The 15,502-nt window shown below is 50.6% G+C and overlaps 2 protein-coding genes across 6 annotated transcripts in view; one reads left to right on the top strand and one right to left on the bottom strand.

Moving 5' to 3' along the window:
- Positions 1-300: 300 nt before the first annotated feature.
- SHOX2 (short stature homeobox 2) lies at positions 301-5,499 on the bottom strand. The gene is made up of 5 exons (XM_049802629.1): positions 5,182-5,499; positions 3,409-3,617; positions 866-923; positions 688-776; positions 301-552 (listed from the first exon to the last, which is right to left on the bottom strand). The coding sequence occupies exons 1-5, from the start codon at positions 5,450-5,452 to the stop codon at positions 301-303; spliced, it is 879 nt and encodes a 292-aa protein (XP_049658586.1). The 5' UTR covers positions 5,453-5,499.
- Positions 5,500-6,152: 653 nt separating this feature from the next.
- Positions 6,153-15,502, top strand: part of RSRC1 (arginine and serine rich coiled-coil 1) — a 174,681-nt gene continuing 165,331 nt past the window's right edge. Inside the window, exons 1-3 of one of the 5 annotated variants that reach the window (XM_049803406.1) lie at positions 7,368-7,509; positions 11,124-11,248; positions 14,718-14,912. In XM_049803406.1, the coding sequence (XP_049659363.1) occupies positions 11,226-11,248; positions 14,718-14,912 (218 nt within the window). In that variant the 5' untranslated portion in view covers positions 7,368-7,509; positions 11,124-11,225. Of the gene's footprint in view, positions 6,224-7,367; positions 7,510-7,834; positions 7,967-10,019; positions 10,861-11,123; positions 11,249-14,717; positions 14,913-15,502 lie in introns of those variants that run through there. The other 4 variants (XM_049803409.1, XM_049803405.1, XM_049803408.1 and 1 more) reach the window with 4 other exon arrangements.

Raw genomic sequence — 15,502 nt, 5'->3', positions numbered from 1 at the left:
TGTCGCTATTCCAGACGTGGTTGTTAAACTCAAGTATCTGATGCAACGTGAAAGGAGGCCCGCCTCTCTTATCAAATTTCTCGTATTAAAGTGAACTTCGCAGAAAAAGGTCAGTTTCAAAACCTGTGAACTTCCCAGCTGCGCGTCTAGTTCCTCTAATTCTTTAAATAAGTATATATCTCCCGTCAGTTTCACCTCTCCCTCGTCTTTTTTTTTTTCCTTTTTTCCCCTTTTTTTTAATATTTAAAAACAAAAAAAAAAAACAAAAAAAAAAAAAAAAAGAAAAGCGAGCGAGCCCGGTCACAGCCCCAGGGCGGCGGCGTGTTTCTTGGCCTTCAGGCGGAGGTCGGCGATGCTGGAGTTCTTGCTGGTGGTCTTGGCGGCGGCGGCGGCGGCCACCACGGAGGCGGCGGAGGCGGACTCGGCCAGGGTGGCCAGCGGTAGCCCGAAGGGGGGTGCGGGGAACATCATGTAGGGTGCGTGGGCCAGGTGCGGGTGGAGGTGGTGATGTGCGTGGGCCACGGCGCTGTCCAGCTGCAGCTGCGCCTGAACCTGCCGGGAAGAAGGGCGGCGGCGTGGCAGCGACCCACCCGCCCGCCGCGGTCCCGCGTGTCCCCTCCGTCTAGTCCGTCCCGTCGTCCGTCCCCACCACCACTGCCACCCGCGACCCCACCGCCGCCCACTTGCCTGCTGGAAGGGCATCCGCAGCGCGCCCACGTTCACGTACGGGGCCACCCGGCAAGCTTCGAACTGGCTGGCGGCGCCGATCAGCACCCCTGCGGGAGGGAGGCAGCGGCAGGCGGTCAGGGAGGGACAGACACCCCCCCACACACACACACCCCCGCATCACCCCCTCCCCAAGTACCTTTGTGGAGTTGGTTTTCTTGCTTTCGGCATTTGGCTCTTCGGTTCTGGAACCAGACCTGCGGGGAGAGGGCGGGGGGGGGGGGGGACGGGGACACGGGACACGAGGGGGGGACACAGGGGTGTCACGGCCGCGTTGGCACCGCCGTGGGGAGGACGCGAAGCGCCAAGAAAAAAAAATGATAATTAAACCCACCGAGAACTAAAAAAAAACCCCAACAACAAAACAACAAAACAAACCCCAAACCGGCAGACAAAGAAACCCGGCTGGGCTCCCTCCTCCCGGGCAGCCCCCGCTCACCAGCTCCGAAACGCGAAAGGCAAGGGAAAAAGAGTCAAAACATACAGAAAATCGACCTTCGCAGAGTGCTCGTTGCAGAGAAATTACTTTCCGAGCCCCGGTTTCGTCTTTCCACCTCAGGGTCCCAACAGACCTAAATCGCCCCCTGATATCTAATACTAACTGGCGATAATGGGTTTGGACGTTTGCACTGCCAGGCCTGAGAAGATCGTGCTCATTAATAAATTAATTAATTAGCTTTATCTTCAAGAAAAACTAAACACCAAGGAGTTTAATGACTCACTTTTTTTTTTCCTTTGGCGGGGTGTGTGTGTGTGTGTAATTACTGTCACAAAAGCTTCGCTACAAAGAAGTTTAGAATTTCTCTGTTCCTCTGAGCGGTGGAGTGTAGCACGGAAGCGGAATAATTGTCTCATTATCATGATAATCTAATTTGCTTCCACAGAAAAGGCTGCGCATTAGACAAGAACATACTTTTAATATCGGAATTGTTGAAATGAATTTCCAGAATAAAGTTCTGCTTGCTTAGAGAAGAGAGGTGAGGGGAGGGAGGGAAGGAGAGAGAGCTCGCCTTAAAACATTCCTGTTTAAAGACAGACCTCTGCACTGCATCTCAGAAGCCACATCCACCAAGCCATCCTTTCCCCACGGCCAAAAAAAAAAAAAAAAATAATTCTTTTTTGAGGTCTTACTTGAAGAGACAAATATAAATGTGAATTTCCCCCGCCCTGTCATTTACTTCAGCCAAGGAAAATCTGCCCAACAGCCATGTTCGCCCTCAGCCTCCCGTGGAAACGCACATTCCATAATTTACAAATTAGTGCAGATGCGAGGCAAAATATTATTGCAAAGCGTTTTCCGGAACGATTTAAAGGGAATGGCTTTAATCTATGTAAATCTCCAAAAGTTATTATGCACCCTGCGATTTGGCATAATGGGAGCGCGGATTATGCCCCGCCGCCGCCGCGTTCTTTGTCGAGCAAACAGCCAGCAGAAGGAAGCACCTCCCTTTTACATTTTTCATAGCCAAGTTGAAGCCCTGCAACTTTGTTTGGTTTGGTTTTGTTAAGATTTGCTGGGCATAAAGAGGCGGCCGCCTCGGTGGAAAAACGGGGGAGCGGGAAAAATGAAGGCTCTTTTTTTTTTTTTTTTTTTTTTTCGGTGGGTCAGGCCGTGATGACAAAAGCTGCCTATTATTACTTTTTCGGTTCAACGTGAGCGCTCTGTTTCTGTCCTTACCCTATTACAAGATGCAGGGAAACCCCACAAGGATTGTGCGCATAGTTCGGTGCAGATGGTGGCCTACGAGCACAAAGATTGAGGGGGAGTATCTGTTACAGCGATACTTTCTGCCAGCTGCAGATGTTAGGGGCCTAAAACTACTCCATGTGTTCAAACAAATAATGACCATCATTTTCTCTTCTTTTATTATTAGAACGGAAATACACCGGAGCAGCTACATTTGTTCTCATTTGAGGAGCTGCCTTCCTCCCCAGCCGGGCAAAGCCCGGACCCTTCCTCACTCTTCATCTCATCCCGACAAAACTCGCAGAAAACAGCCCAGGATCCGATTGGGAAAAACTTTGGGAGGGCGGCCCGAGGTTAAAGGCGCAGGTTAAATCAAAGGAAGCCGTGGCTTCTCGGTATGGGAGAACGCTTAAAATAGCCTGGTTTTATCCCAGACTTTTGTATTTCATAAATCCGAACAAAGCCGGTCTGTGCACTTCGCTCAGTTTCCGTGCCGCTTCCCTCAAGATTTAAGAACTATGACGAGAAACGGGCTGTAAATTCTTTTGCACTTAGCAGTTCCTAATTTAGTTTATGGTCACTACATCTATAAAGTTAATTGGTACGTCCGCCCGGTAAGCCCTGCGCCAGGAGCAGCCCGGAGAGGGACCGCAGCCCACGCCAACAAAATAGCCATTGTAGCTCTCGCCGAGGCAGAGATGAAATAAACGCAGAGATTAAATAAAAGGCGACAGAGCGAGGGGCAGGGGGGGGGGACGACTTGCAAGGAGTCAAGCCACAAGAAAGCTCAGGTGGGGGGGGTGGGGGTGGCAGTTTTACGGGTTTGCCGGGCGCATTTCTGCGTGGGGACCCCCCATCCTCGCTCTGACAGCCTGTGTCAGGAGCGGCGGGGACGGGGCACGACCGGCTTTTTTTTTTTTTTTTTTAACCGAGCTGGCCCCTTCCACCGTGCGCGCACACCCACGGGCACCCACGCATCCCCGCAGCCTGGCTACCTGCACCCTGGCCTCGGAGAGCCCCAGCCTCTGGCTCAGCTCCTCCCGCATGAAGGCGTCCGGGTAGTGGGTCTCGTCAAAAAGCCTTTCCAGCTCGTTCAGCTGCTCCAGGGTGAAATTCGTCCGGCTCCTCCTCTGCTTGATTTTCGTCTGCCCTTCGTCTTCCATTGCTTTCGCATCCTCCTTGCGGTCCTTCAGCTCTGGGGAGACTGGGCACGACACAGGCAGTCAGACAGGCGGGGCGGCCGGGAACCGGGGTGGAGGGGGGGGGGGGGCTGCCCAGGGTACCAGCACCGGGAACCGGGGGGGGGGGGGGGGGGCAGCGGGGACGCCGGAGCTCATCCACCCCCCCCCCCTCCCCACCCCAGCCCGGCGCTCCCCTCCGCGACGCGGGGAACCGGGAGGGAACCGGGGAGGGGGGAACCGGGGGGGACCCCCACCCCCCCAACCCCTCAACCCCCCCCCCCTCCGCGGCTGGGGCAGCCGGGAGCGGGGGCCTAAACGCCCGGGCCGCGCTAGGCCCGGCCGCTGCCTTTCCGGGCCCCGCCGCCGCTCGGCTCCGGTAACCGGAGGGGGGGGGGGACGGGACACCCGGCCGGCCGCCTCCCGCAGCCCGGAGGATCCGCACCGAAGCCGGTCAGCGGGAGGGCTGCAGCCCCCTTGCCCGCTCGGGGGGGGGGGGGGGGGGAAACGCAGCAACAGGTCGCCGGTGGCTCCGCCGGTCACCGCGGTCCCTCCGCGCCCGCTCTTCTCTCCCGGCTTTTTTATTTTTCGTTGTGTTTTTTTTTTTTTTTTTTTTTTTTTTTTCCTGCAGGAGACGCATCCCAGGCCGGACGGCGTGGGGAGTGGTGGTTGGAGGGGAGGGGGGGGGGTGTCCCCTTGCGCGGATCCCCGCGGGACCTGCGCTTCGCGGGGGCTGCCCGCCCGGCCCTGCCCCGGTTGCCCCCCCCCCCCCCCCCCCCCCCCCCGCGCCCCGCTCGTTAACGCAAATTTATTTATTAGCCCTTTCCCGGGGATGCTCCCGGCCGCGCTCCGCTCCGCCGGCAACCGCTCGTCCGAACAAAAGAGCGGCAGCGAACCGCGGGGCTCCGCGCAGCCACGGGGAAACCGCGCTGCCGCGGCCCCGGTTGCCTTCCCGTTGCTACCGACAGCGGCGGGCGGCCCCGGTACCGGTACCGCCATACCATGGCCCCGGCGCGGAAAAGAAAAAAAAAAAAAAAGAAAGGAGAAAAAAAAAAAAAGAAAAAATAAAAAAAGAAGCGCGGAAAAAGCACGGAGCGTTTGGGAAGAAATCCGCCCGGCAGCGGAGACGGGGCTGAGCGGCGGCGGCGGGGCGGCCCGGCCCCACGGGTGTCCGCGCCGCCGAGACCCGCGGGGGAACGAAGCGGGCCCGCGTGGCCGGGCTTTCGTTTGTCAGCGCGGCTTCCCGTGTGGGATGCTAAACAGGAACAGATCGTGTTATGAGCAAGTTAAACGCTTCTTGAGATATTTTAATATAAACTTCGAGGCTGCCCGTCTCTTTCCCGGAGCCGGGAAAAGGTGCCGAGTCGCCCGTTAACGCCGACCGCAGCCTCTCCCACGGGCGCTGCCGCTGCCGAGCCCCTTTCCACCCGCGACCGCCGGTCTCGCCCGCTCCCGCCTCCGTTCCGCGCGTTACCGACCCCGACGGGGGAGGGAGGGAGCGGGGAGCGGAGCGGTGGGGGGGGGGGGGGGGGGATGCGTGTGGGAAGGAGGGGAAGGAAAGACCGGGGAGCCCCCCGGTGCCGCCGTTACCGTCGCTGAGCTTGGGGGTGGCCGCCTCGGCGGCTCTCTCGGCGGCGGCGGCGTCGGGCTCCCGCGGCGGGGACCGCCCGCCGCCCACCCGCGCCGCGGGGCTGCCCGCTTCGTCGCGGCCCGGTTCCGCCGCCGCGGTTCCGCCGGTGTCCCGCGTTCCGCCGCCTCGGAGGGGCCCGCTCTCCAGCACCTCTCGGTAGGTGATGAGTTCCTTCTTCTCCTTCGCTTTGGGATCAAACGACTTAGAGACAAACGCCGTCAGCTCCTCCATAGCCGCGGCTCAGGGGCGCGCTGCCCCGTTTCCCCGGGTGGGCATCCACGGGGGCGGGCGGCGGCTGAACCCCCGGGGCCGTACCGAATCCCGTCTACCGTTCCCGTTCACCGTGCCGCCCGACGTGCAGGGCTTCTCGGGGTCTGATAGAGCCGCCGCGATTGAAGTGGCACTATTTATACTTTGCAAAGCCTGCCCCTTGTTCCCGGCGAATTACCTCCCCTCGGAGCTCTCTGAATGAAACCCCCTTTCTCCAAACCGCTTATACGCCGCCCTGCCGCGGGGGCACCGCGGCCGGGGCACCGCTCGATCCGCCCTATACCGCGCTCCGCGCCCTAATTAATTTAATTAGGCGACGGCCCGTACGCCAGGTCCCGCGGGCGAACGCGGCGCGGGAGAGAAGGGGACGGAGCTGCGGGGGAGTGGCCAGGGGCGGGGGGAGAAGTGGGGGGGGGGGGGGGGCGCAGGATCCGCGCCCGGCGGGGTGCGGGGAGTTGCGGGGCCGACCCCCCCCACCCCCCTCCGCGTCCGCGGAGGGGGGTGGGGGGGGTCGGCCCCGCAACTCCCCGCACCCCGCGGGGGAGGGGAGGGAGGGGGGGGGTCGACCCCGCACCCCGCCGGGCGCTGCGTGGGGGAGCCGGGAAAAGTTCCTCCGTGGACGGGCAAAATCCGGGCAATAAATTGCCGGTTAATTGACAGTGACAAATAGCGCCGTTATCGTGCGGGTTTTCTCACAGGGCGAAGCGAGGCATCAGATTAGAGCGAATTACGGTATTTATTGCTAATATCGTTTCTCCTTTTGTCGTTGAAATCCCATTAAGAGCGCGGGTTTGTTGACAGAAGTCGCCTCCCGTACACCTTTGCTGGGGTTCTAATAAATTATTCAAAATTGTTTAACTCTTGCTTATTTAGTGATTTTGCATTTGACCTTCGGAAAGGCGACTTTACGGAAAAGAGCGTTTATTTACTCCAGCGGCTGCGGGACCGAGGATGGAATTAGCATTTCTCCAGCTCCAATTCCCCACGCCTCAGCCGCGGTAGGCAACGATTTTTTTTTTTATTTTATTTTATTTTTTATATACCGTCGCTCCGTCGCAGGCGGCAGAGCGGGTCCCGCCGCCCGTGAACCGGTCCCGCTCCGTCGCGGGTGGACGGGGATCCCGACGGGAGAGACACCGGCCCCGTGCTGGCGGGCCGGGAAAGATGCCCACCAGCGGCTCTTCCATCCCGGTGTTTTCCTTTTTTTTTTTTTTTTTTTTTCCTCCCCACGCAACGTTTCGCGAGGAGCGCGTGCTCGGAAACTCGCGTTAAAGTAACCGAATTCGTCCAAACACAAGAATTAAGCGAGGGGGGGGGGGGGGGGGGGGGGGAGTCGATCGTTTCGTTGCGTTTCTCCCCCGTCGCTCGGCGGAGGCTGACCTCGGCGGGAGGCGGACCGGGACGCGCTCCCACCCGCGGCTGGGGCCATCCCTTCCCCCGGGGGCACAGCCCGGTCCCTCCGCGGTGCCCACGTCGCGGGGGGAACGCTGCCCCCTTCGGCCGCGGGGGCGGGTGTCAGTGCCGGGAAACACCGACACTCCCCGTCCCCGTCCCCGTCCCTTAATCACTCCGAGCTCAAAACGACAAACACCCCGCGCCGCCGCGGAGCCCCGTCACGCGTGGGGGGGACACCGGGGGGACAGGGACCGCAGCGGCAAGGTGCCGGTAAGTCGTTGCGGTGGTTCCAGCGGACAACGCGCCGTGCAACACGCTGCAGCCGCCGGTGGGTAGCGGGGACCCCGCGCGCCCCTCGCCTCCCGTCACGCGTGGGGAGGGCTCGCCCCGCCGGGGAGGCGAGAGCGCCGCAATCGATTCTTCGGCGCTCGGCGGCGCTGCCTGGCCGCCTGGATGAACTCGGCGCTCGTTTGCTGATGCCTGCCCGCCGCCCAGGAAGGCGCTGAGCTCAAACCGGCAGCCGCGGCCCGGTGCCGCCTTCGCTCCTGCGGCCCGGCCCAGCCCGGCTCGGCTCGGCTCGACTCGACTCGACTCGACTCGACTCCTCTTCTCCGGCCGCTCAGGTAACGTGGTGGGGCCCGGCGGCGAGCCCAGCCCCCAGCAGGGACAGGGCAGGCCGCTGCGGGACGCCGGCTGCGCCCTGCGGCCTGCTGCTCATCCTCCCCCGGGCCGGGCCTGCCCGGTGTTGCCATGACGACGCCGGGAGCCCGCCGCGGCCTGGCCGCCGCCGGGTTGCGGGGCCCGGCCGCCGGGTCCTGCGGCTCCTGCTGTGGAAACGCTGCGGTTTGTTTCCTTCCTCTCCCGGGCCTCCCGCCCCGGCTGCCGGGTCTGCACCGGGGTCCGTCTGTCGTAGGAGTAGTCGGGGTGTGTGTGTGAGCGGGGAGCGCGCAGTGCCTGCGGTGGGTGTTGCTGTCCCTGGCAGCCGCCCTTACCTTTTGGTTCTTGGGGTGGTGAGAGGGAAGGATTTACGTAGAAGCTTACTTTCCCAGCTCTCGGTCTGGGAAAGCGTGGGCAAGGAAGGTACGCGATGGTTCTTTTTTTTTTTTTCCGCGTCTGATGCGCCGTTTCTGGCAGCAGTTGTTTTAGGTATTTTCATTTTATGTTTCAGCTAAAGGCAGTTCTGGGTGCTACTTTTTTTTTTCCCAACGTGAATGAAACTTGTTTTGAGCAGTTTAGCTGTTCTAATGATCTGGGACAAATCTTAAACATGTTGTTCTTAGCGGTTTAGCGTGATCCTGTACCCCATGAGTGAGGAAGATAGTTAGAACTTGATCTAAAAGAAATACCAAAAGTTGCATCACCAAGCTCAGATAAACTTTGTTGATCTGTCAGCTTATTTTGAAAGTTGGTTACTTGGAAGAAATGCTGATCAACTAATGCGCTTAGTGAACTTACTTGCGTTGACCTAAAATAGGAACGTTTGTAGTTCTTGCTGCCTTCACGTGGTGGAAGGCCAGTTTGTAGAATGAAGACTTACTGAGCAAAAGATGGCTTCTGGAGGTGGTCTCTTAGTAGATAAGGATCGTACCAGGGTTTGAGATCTTAGTTTGATTCTCCACTTTCCTGTTGGTGTCCTGGATGGCCACGGGCACGTGGTGTCTCCCAGAGCCTAGTTTTTCCCGCAATTTGGAATCTAAAGATTTGAAGCTGAATTAAAGAATACTGTTATCGTAAGTAAATGGTTCATTCATGATTTTGAATTGAGGCAAACTTCCTTCAAGTTCAAAATGAATGATTTTGAAAAATACTGTTGACGTCATTATCAAAGAGGACATCTTTTATGTAACCAGAAGGCAGTGTTCTGGTATGTTTGGTGTCTGTGGATTCTTGCTCCTATGGGAGAGATTGTGAGAAAGTAACTGAATTCCTGGGATTCGGTGTTCTCTAGACTTTCTTCTGAGGTAACCAGTGATGGTAGCTCTCTGGTAGATGTGATTCAGGTGTTCCTCCTGCAGTGATCTGGAAACTTGGCTAAGGGAAAGAGGCACCACTGGATAAGTATGTAAAATCAATAACAACAATTCAGGTTGCTGCCCTCATAAGAACAGCCACCTTATTCTCTTTTTTGATCAAATCTCCTCCTCTACTGAGAGTACTTTTTCTGAGCTGTAGAGCAGGGGCAGCTTCCACATAACTACAAGGTTGGTGGGGGTAGTTACAAAGACAGTCTTTGATCTGTAGACACACAGAAGCTGTCTGAGAGGGACTTCTACCCTCTGCCTGTTTGTGGTTTGCTTTTTATGGGGAGCAGCGCTGCCATTAGTCACACTGTGACTCCTACGTATTAGCTAGTGAGCATGTTTGTTGAGGACTTAGAATAATTTTTATTTCAGTTAGCCTTGTTTCCTGGCTGAAGCTCACATAGCATCTCATCCTGACTTGTTGATTCTTTCTTAAAGATGGACTTGCACAGTTCAGCAGGAAAGAAGGGGATACAGAGATGGTTGCAGTATGTTTTCCATCGGTGCCCTTCTAAGCGGTTATAATTTCTCAAAGTATCTTGTTTGTAGAGATGCTACATAAACAGTGCAGGTGGTTAGTGATTATTGCAAGTTAGTTATAATCAAAGTTTCGTAGTAACTAACAAACATAAATTGTTTGGATTTGATGCCAAACAAATGTGGAGGTTATTTTGTCTTCATCACTTCTGGGTGATTATGGTAACTAAAGATTGTATTGTTTAAGTGGATGCTGTGCTCGAGATGCAGTCTGCTGCAGTAATGTTTGCTGGATAACAGTTTCTGATAAAAAAATAACCAAACAATAGTGTTTTCTTACAATCTACAGTAAATACAGTCATAGTTTGAAACTCATGTTTGAAAATATGTATTGCACGCTTGAAATAATTCTAACATCTATGATACAAGATTGAAGGAGGTCAAGTCAATGCGTGTGTACTTCTTACTACCTTTTAAAGTGTGCCTTACTCTCTTTGAATAGAGTTTTCTAGAGAAGTCCGTTTCCTACGTCATCTATGTTTTCTTTACATTTTTAAATGCAGGGTGGGAGGTTACTTAGCTGTTTGCAGGTGAGCTTGAAAGCACTGTTTATGACTTTGCCAAATGTAAGTAGTTGATTTGAAATTTTTGATGTTGATGTTTTCTCTTGGCAAAACGCATGTATGAGAGCATGCGCTTTGTCTTCATTTCAACCAAAGTGTTGCAGCATCAGTTTTCAGAAACCAGACTTAAACAAAAATTAACTATTAAAAAACCCAAAGGCCTGGAGATGTGTCTTTTAGGTACTTCAACATGCCTGTGCTCCAGAATGGGGACTTAAATTTTACCAGGTCCAGCTGTTAGTCATCCTATTGAAAAGCTGTTCAATTTCAGACAAAATTGCAAGCCTTCAAAATGTTGAAGTTCACAGGCATTCACTACAGCCTTCAAAAATACTTTAGTTGCTGATTCATTTGATGTTGTGTTCCAGCTCAGGCTTCAGCATGAGTTTCCACGTAGCTGCTGTGGGTCCTCATATCTTGAGACAGCATCGTCTGAATTCTCAGTGTTCCTTTGGTGTTCGACCAGAGTAGGTTGATCTAAATTCAGAAGTGGGTGAGGGAACATGCTAAGACTGGATGAGAACCGTACAGGGGGAAGGTTGGGGCTGGGTGATGGAAAAGAGTGAGCCTCGCTGATGTAATGGTCAGGAGAGTGTCTCCCCGTGGACGCCTGGGATGTAATCCTGGTTCTAAGGTCATCTGAAACTGTTCATTTGCTGTTGGTGCTTGTTAATGTGCCTCTTCCTCCTCCTCCTCCTAGTATTGCTCCACAGTCAGGATAAAAGCCTACTGCTGCCTCTTGTGCCTTGCCAGGCATTGAGAGCCCCATCTTCCACGGTGTCTACACGTAGAGGAGTTGGCAGAAGCATATCTCCTGTTGCAAATTCCTATTGCTTCTGCCTGAGAAGTAAGGGTAAGGAGCCTTAAAAATGGGATTCCCCATAGCTATAAGGGTGAACTCGCTTATGTCACTCTGTTTATGGTGCAAGTCCTTGTGGTGGATCTGCAGACTTTGTACGGAAACAGCCAGGTAGGAAAACCCCATGAGATTCAGCATATGATACCATGTAATGAGTCTTCATTTTTTTTCTGTTTGCCTTTTCTTCCCCCTCCCCTCCCGTTATTTTGCTAATTAAGGTTCCCTGAGTGATCTTAGTTCTCTTCTGTGATCTGTAGGTGCTATTATACAGTCCTGTTTGTGGAAATGGTATATGGACCACTGCTGACCCACCAGAACGACTCTTCCGAACATCAGGCTTCAGCTGGTGTGATCAATCAATGCTGGCAGTCCCTTTTCCCAGGTCTGTTCAGGAATATGGAGGGAGTAGGCAGTAGTCAGGAAAGATGCTAACCTGTTACAGGTCTCGATAATTGACTGCTCTCAAGTGCTATGTTTAGAAGAGGTGTCTCTGCAGGAAAATGGTTGTCATGTACTGAAGGGATGGTCTAAAGACCCTGGTGAAAGATAGGGCCTGTCAAAGTTGTCTGTTGCCTGTGTACTTCCAAGATATGCCAGTAGGAGACGCCTACTAGGACTCAGCTGCACAAATTGTTCCGGGATCAACAGTCTGCTTCTGGCAACATCTTTTCCAGTGGAAACTCTAGAATGTGCAGGGCATCAGTCACCCATGTGCCTTTGTCCTGTAGCTCATCCACGGTAAACCCAGCGCTCCTGGAGCTCCTGAGGCTCAAGGATATGCGCGTATGCCGTAGGGCTTGTCCTGTAACAGAGAAGGGCCATGGCATGTAGCTGTTCTTTGGTCCTGAAGACACAAAATTGAGATTTACATAATACGTTTCACTGGTTTTGTGGGTTTCTTAATCCAGTTATATGTCCAAATGGGGAAGAAAGCTGATGGCAAAAAAAGGAAGTTAAACAACAGACGATATATATGTTGAAGTGTAATGTTGTGGCTCATAATGATATCCACATCAAGTGGTGAATATCTCAGCAGAAATGTCTTTTGTACTCTTTGTTTCTCTGGTCTCTTTCATTAATCTTGCTGTCATGAGCTGTGGTCTGTGAGCTTTTAACTTAAAATCTGTGTGTCGTAGTTTCATCTTTCTGAGCAGTTCTGCTTATTTTGAGATTCAGGTTCATGTTCATGTGAAGATTGTTCTATCAGTATATATTTGAAGAGCTTTAGTTTACTGTTCAATAACTGTTAGTACCTTGGAGCTCTGTAAATCTTTTGCTATGAGGGGAAAAAAATAAAATGACTGCACAAGATGGTGCGTTGATATAAATCGTCATTCCTCTATGGAATTGTAAATTGAAGTGTTAGTTCCTTAAATGAGATAAAATAGTCTGTAAAGTACTGCCTCTGTCTTTTTCAAAATCTGTGCAGGATACCTTTAGTAAGATGTTAGAAATAACTTTGTTTAAAAAAGAAATTCTCGTGCATAGCAGTTCATCCTCCTAAATTTCTGCTGGTTTAGGTGCACAGAGATTTGTTGTTTTAAGTTGAATATTTCAAAAATGCTTTGTTTAGATTGTTAGCTGAAGGACCAGTTCTAAAGTGCCGAAAACAGAAACTATTGAGAAGTGAAGTAAATACATAGAGGGATTTGCTGCAGCAAAGCTTAGTAACGGCTAATTTGTAGGCACTCCTGGCTGCAGGAGTGGAACTGATAGCTCCGAGTTGCGTGCTGAAGAGCCGCCTGCAGTCCACAGAGATTTGGCTACATAGGAATGAGTTTACGTAGCTGCTGTTTTGATTGCGGCAGTGAGTGAACTCCAGTCAACGTCAAAGAAAATCCAGATACTTAAGGGAATGCCTTGTATTTTACCTTAAACAAACTGTTGGGTAAAATATGGAAGCTCTCCTTGAAGTAGATGCCAGGTCCAGAACTTGGCCCTTTCCAGGAGGATGTTCCTTTGACTCTTGACTTGTGCTCGCTGTAGCTTCCTCGCCCTGGCTCCAGGGGTCTGGCAGTCCTTAGGATGAGCTTCAGCAGCGTGGGAGGAGTGTGTCTCAATCTGACAAGCAAACCTGCATCTCTGACATAATCTTCAAATTCTGTTAAATGCAGCATTGTCTGTATATTTATTGTACTTTGAATGTAGCTACCCAAAAGGCTCCCTTGGGAAGGTTGGTCACAGTACCCTGACTTTGCAAATCCCATGCCTGCTTGGGTGTTTAGGTATACCGCTGTAGGACTGTAGCAAGTATGATCGTGTGCAGAACAGTTTTAGCTGTCTTGGGAACTGGAGGGTAAAAATGTAGGTTTAAGAGACTGTGGAACTAAACGTGTTTGTTTTTTTTTTTTTCTCAATCATGCATTTTGACCAGAAGGCCTAGCGTAATCAAGACTTGTATCCACATGTAAACTTTCTGCGAATTTAAGCATAAACGTACTTAGTGGTGAATTTCTCTTTTGTTCTGTTTTCAGTCTTTACCCTGGAGATTGGGGTCTGCTGCCTAGGTGGTAAAAGGTGTGAGGAAGGGCAAAAGTTTGTATGCAGAAAATGAACAAGTTCAACCTGTTTATGCTAGAAATATGAGGACCTGTAATGTTTCAGTGTTGATTAAAGACAGGTGATATTGTGGCAAAATATATCCGTGATCTAGCTGTTGATATGAACGTTAAAGAATTATGAGTTCCTGTTTTCCCAGGGCAGAAGTAGCTAGGGAGCCTTGAAATAACTGTTTGTTCCTGGGAAGAAGGGCTGTTACTAGCTGCCATTAGCTGAAGTGTGTGTGAAGAGGGGTCTTGAAGTCTTAGGTGGATAGAGCTGATACTGCTGGGACAGAAAAATAGTTTTAAAGCATTATGCACTTTTTGCAGCCTGGACAGTCAAGAAGTACAACAATTCTTCAATTGTGAAGCAATGAAACTGATCTCTTGGGAGTTGCAAATGAAGATGATAGTCTTTGCAACAATTAATAAATGGCAAGCTTCCCCACCCCCCACTTTTTTTCAAATCTCATATCAAAGTCTGTAAACTTTGTCCAAGCAAACAGACTGGCAAACAAGACATATTTCTGAAATTCAGTATTTATAGGTCTGATTTTGGAATAAAGCTATTTAAAGTTGAGTGGATCTAAACTGAGAATCAAAATCAACCTAGCTCTAGTTTAAATTAATTTAAAAATAACTTCCTAGAATTTTTTTCTCAATGCATGTTTTAATTTTGACAAGCAGGACAAAAATGTACATTATTTAAATTGCAGAACCTAAAAAGACATTGAGTGAGTCACATCAGTAGCTGAAATCAATAGACTGCATTCCATCGTTGTGTACATATTATGGATCTTCATTTATAACTGTAAATTAAACATATTAAAGATGCTGTACTAATGATTGCCTAGCATCTTAAAGTGAAATATCAGATACCAGAAGTATCTTGTACATTACTCCCCAAATTTCTGAAAAATTAATATCTAAGGCAAAAATGTAAAAATAAGCTAAAATGAAAATATGTTCTGATGCAGAAATGATTTTATCGGTGCGTTTATCTGTTTAAATGGTTGTGAAATATCTTTTGTGAAAATTTACAACAAATAGTTGATACCATAATAAATTAATTCAAATTTGCTGACAGTGTAAATTTCAAGTTACTTGGTAGCATGAATTTGTTGATGCCTTATATTAAAAACTTGATTTTTATTTTTACATGCAAACCAGATTTTCTATTCACATGATGACTTTTAAAATCGTATAATGACATGTTTGTTTATTTATGCACAGACACTATTTTTTTAATATATAACAACTTTATGTAGACAAGAGACTTTCTTACAGTTTAGAATTTTTCTTTTTATGTAGTTTAAAAATGGGACGTCGTTCCTCGGACACAGAAGAAGAGAACAGAAGCAGAAGGAAAAAGAAACACCGCAGGCGTTCATCTTCAAGTAGCTCCTCAGACAGCAGAACGTACAGCCGTAAAAAATCTGGAAGGAAATCAAGGTCAAGGTCGCGGTCTCGAGATCTCCAGTCTCGTTCACATTCTTATGAGAAAAGGTGCATTTGTAGTAATTTACTTTCTGTCACAGTTGTTTACAAATCGAGCTCTTTCAAGTTATGGCAGAAAGCTAGCAGCATTTGAATCCAATGTGTAGTCAGTTCTAGGTTGGAATTTTATAGCAAAGCTTCCTCTGAATCTTGGAAGATGTGGCAGTATTTTCACTTACATCTAAAGAAGAAACCACCACCACCACAAAACCCAAAACACCTTCCTCCTCCCTCCAAGAGTACAAAACCAGTGTATGTGCGGATCCAAAGGCAACTTCCTTATTAAAACAGACAAAACCAGCCAACTAAAATATCTTCCTTTCTCCTCCTCCTAAATAATGAATTTGGAATCTCATTTTGGAAATATAATAGCTCATATATTAACACCAGTTTGTAAAGTAGTTTCATTCAATTCAATTAGTTTTACACTGTTTGTTACTTTTTTCTGTTGTAATAAACCGAGTAGGTTCTTCCAGACAACAAGGTAGACTTTCTCAATCAAAATTGACTTAGGGTGATTTTACAGCAGTCTATACATTTGCTGCAACAGCTGGTTTTCACCATTATTCTTGCTATTTTTTTAAGTGTAAAGACTACAG

Source organism: Accipiter gentilis, chromosome 6, assembly GCF_929443795.1.
Source record: "Accipiter gentilis chromosome 6, bAccGen1.1, whole genome shotgun sequence".
In the NCBI taxonomy this organism is placed as follows: Eukaryota; Metazoa; Chordata; class Aves; order Accipitriformes; family Accipitridae; genus Astur; species Astur gentilis.
The sequence above is the reverse complement of the archived record's forward strand: the minus strand, read 5'-3'. Positions and strand labels throughout refer to the sequence as shown.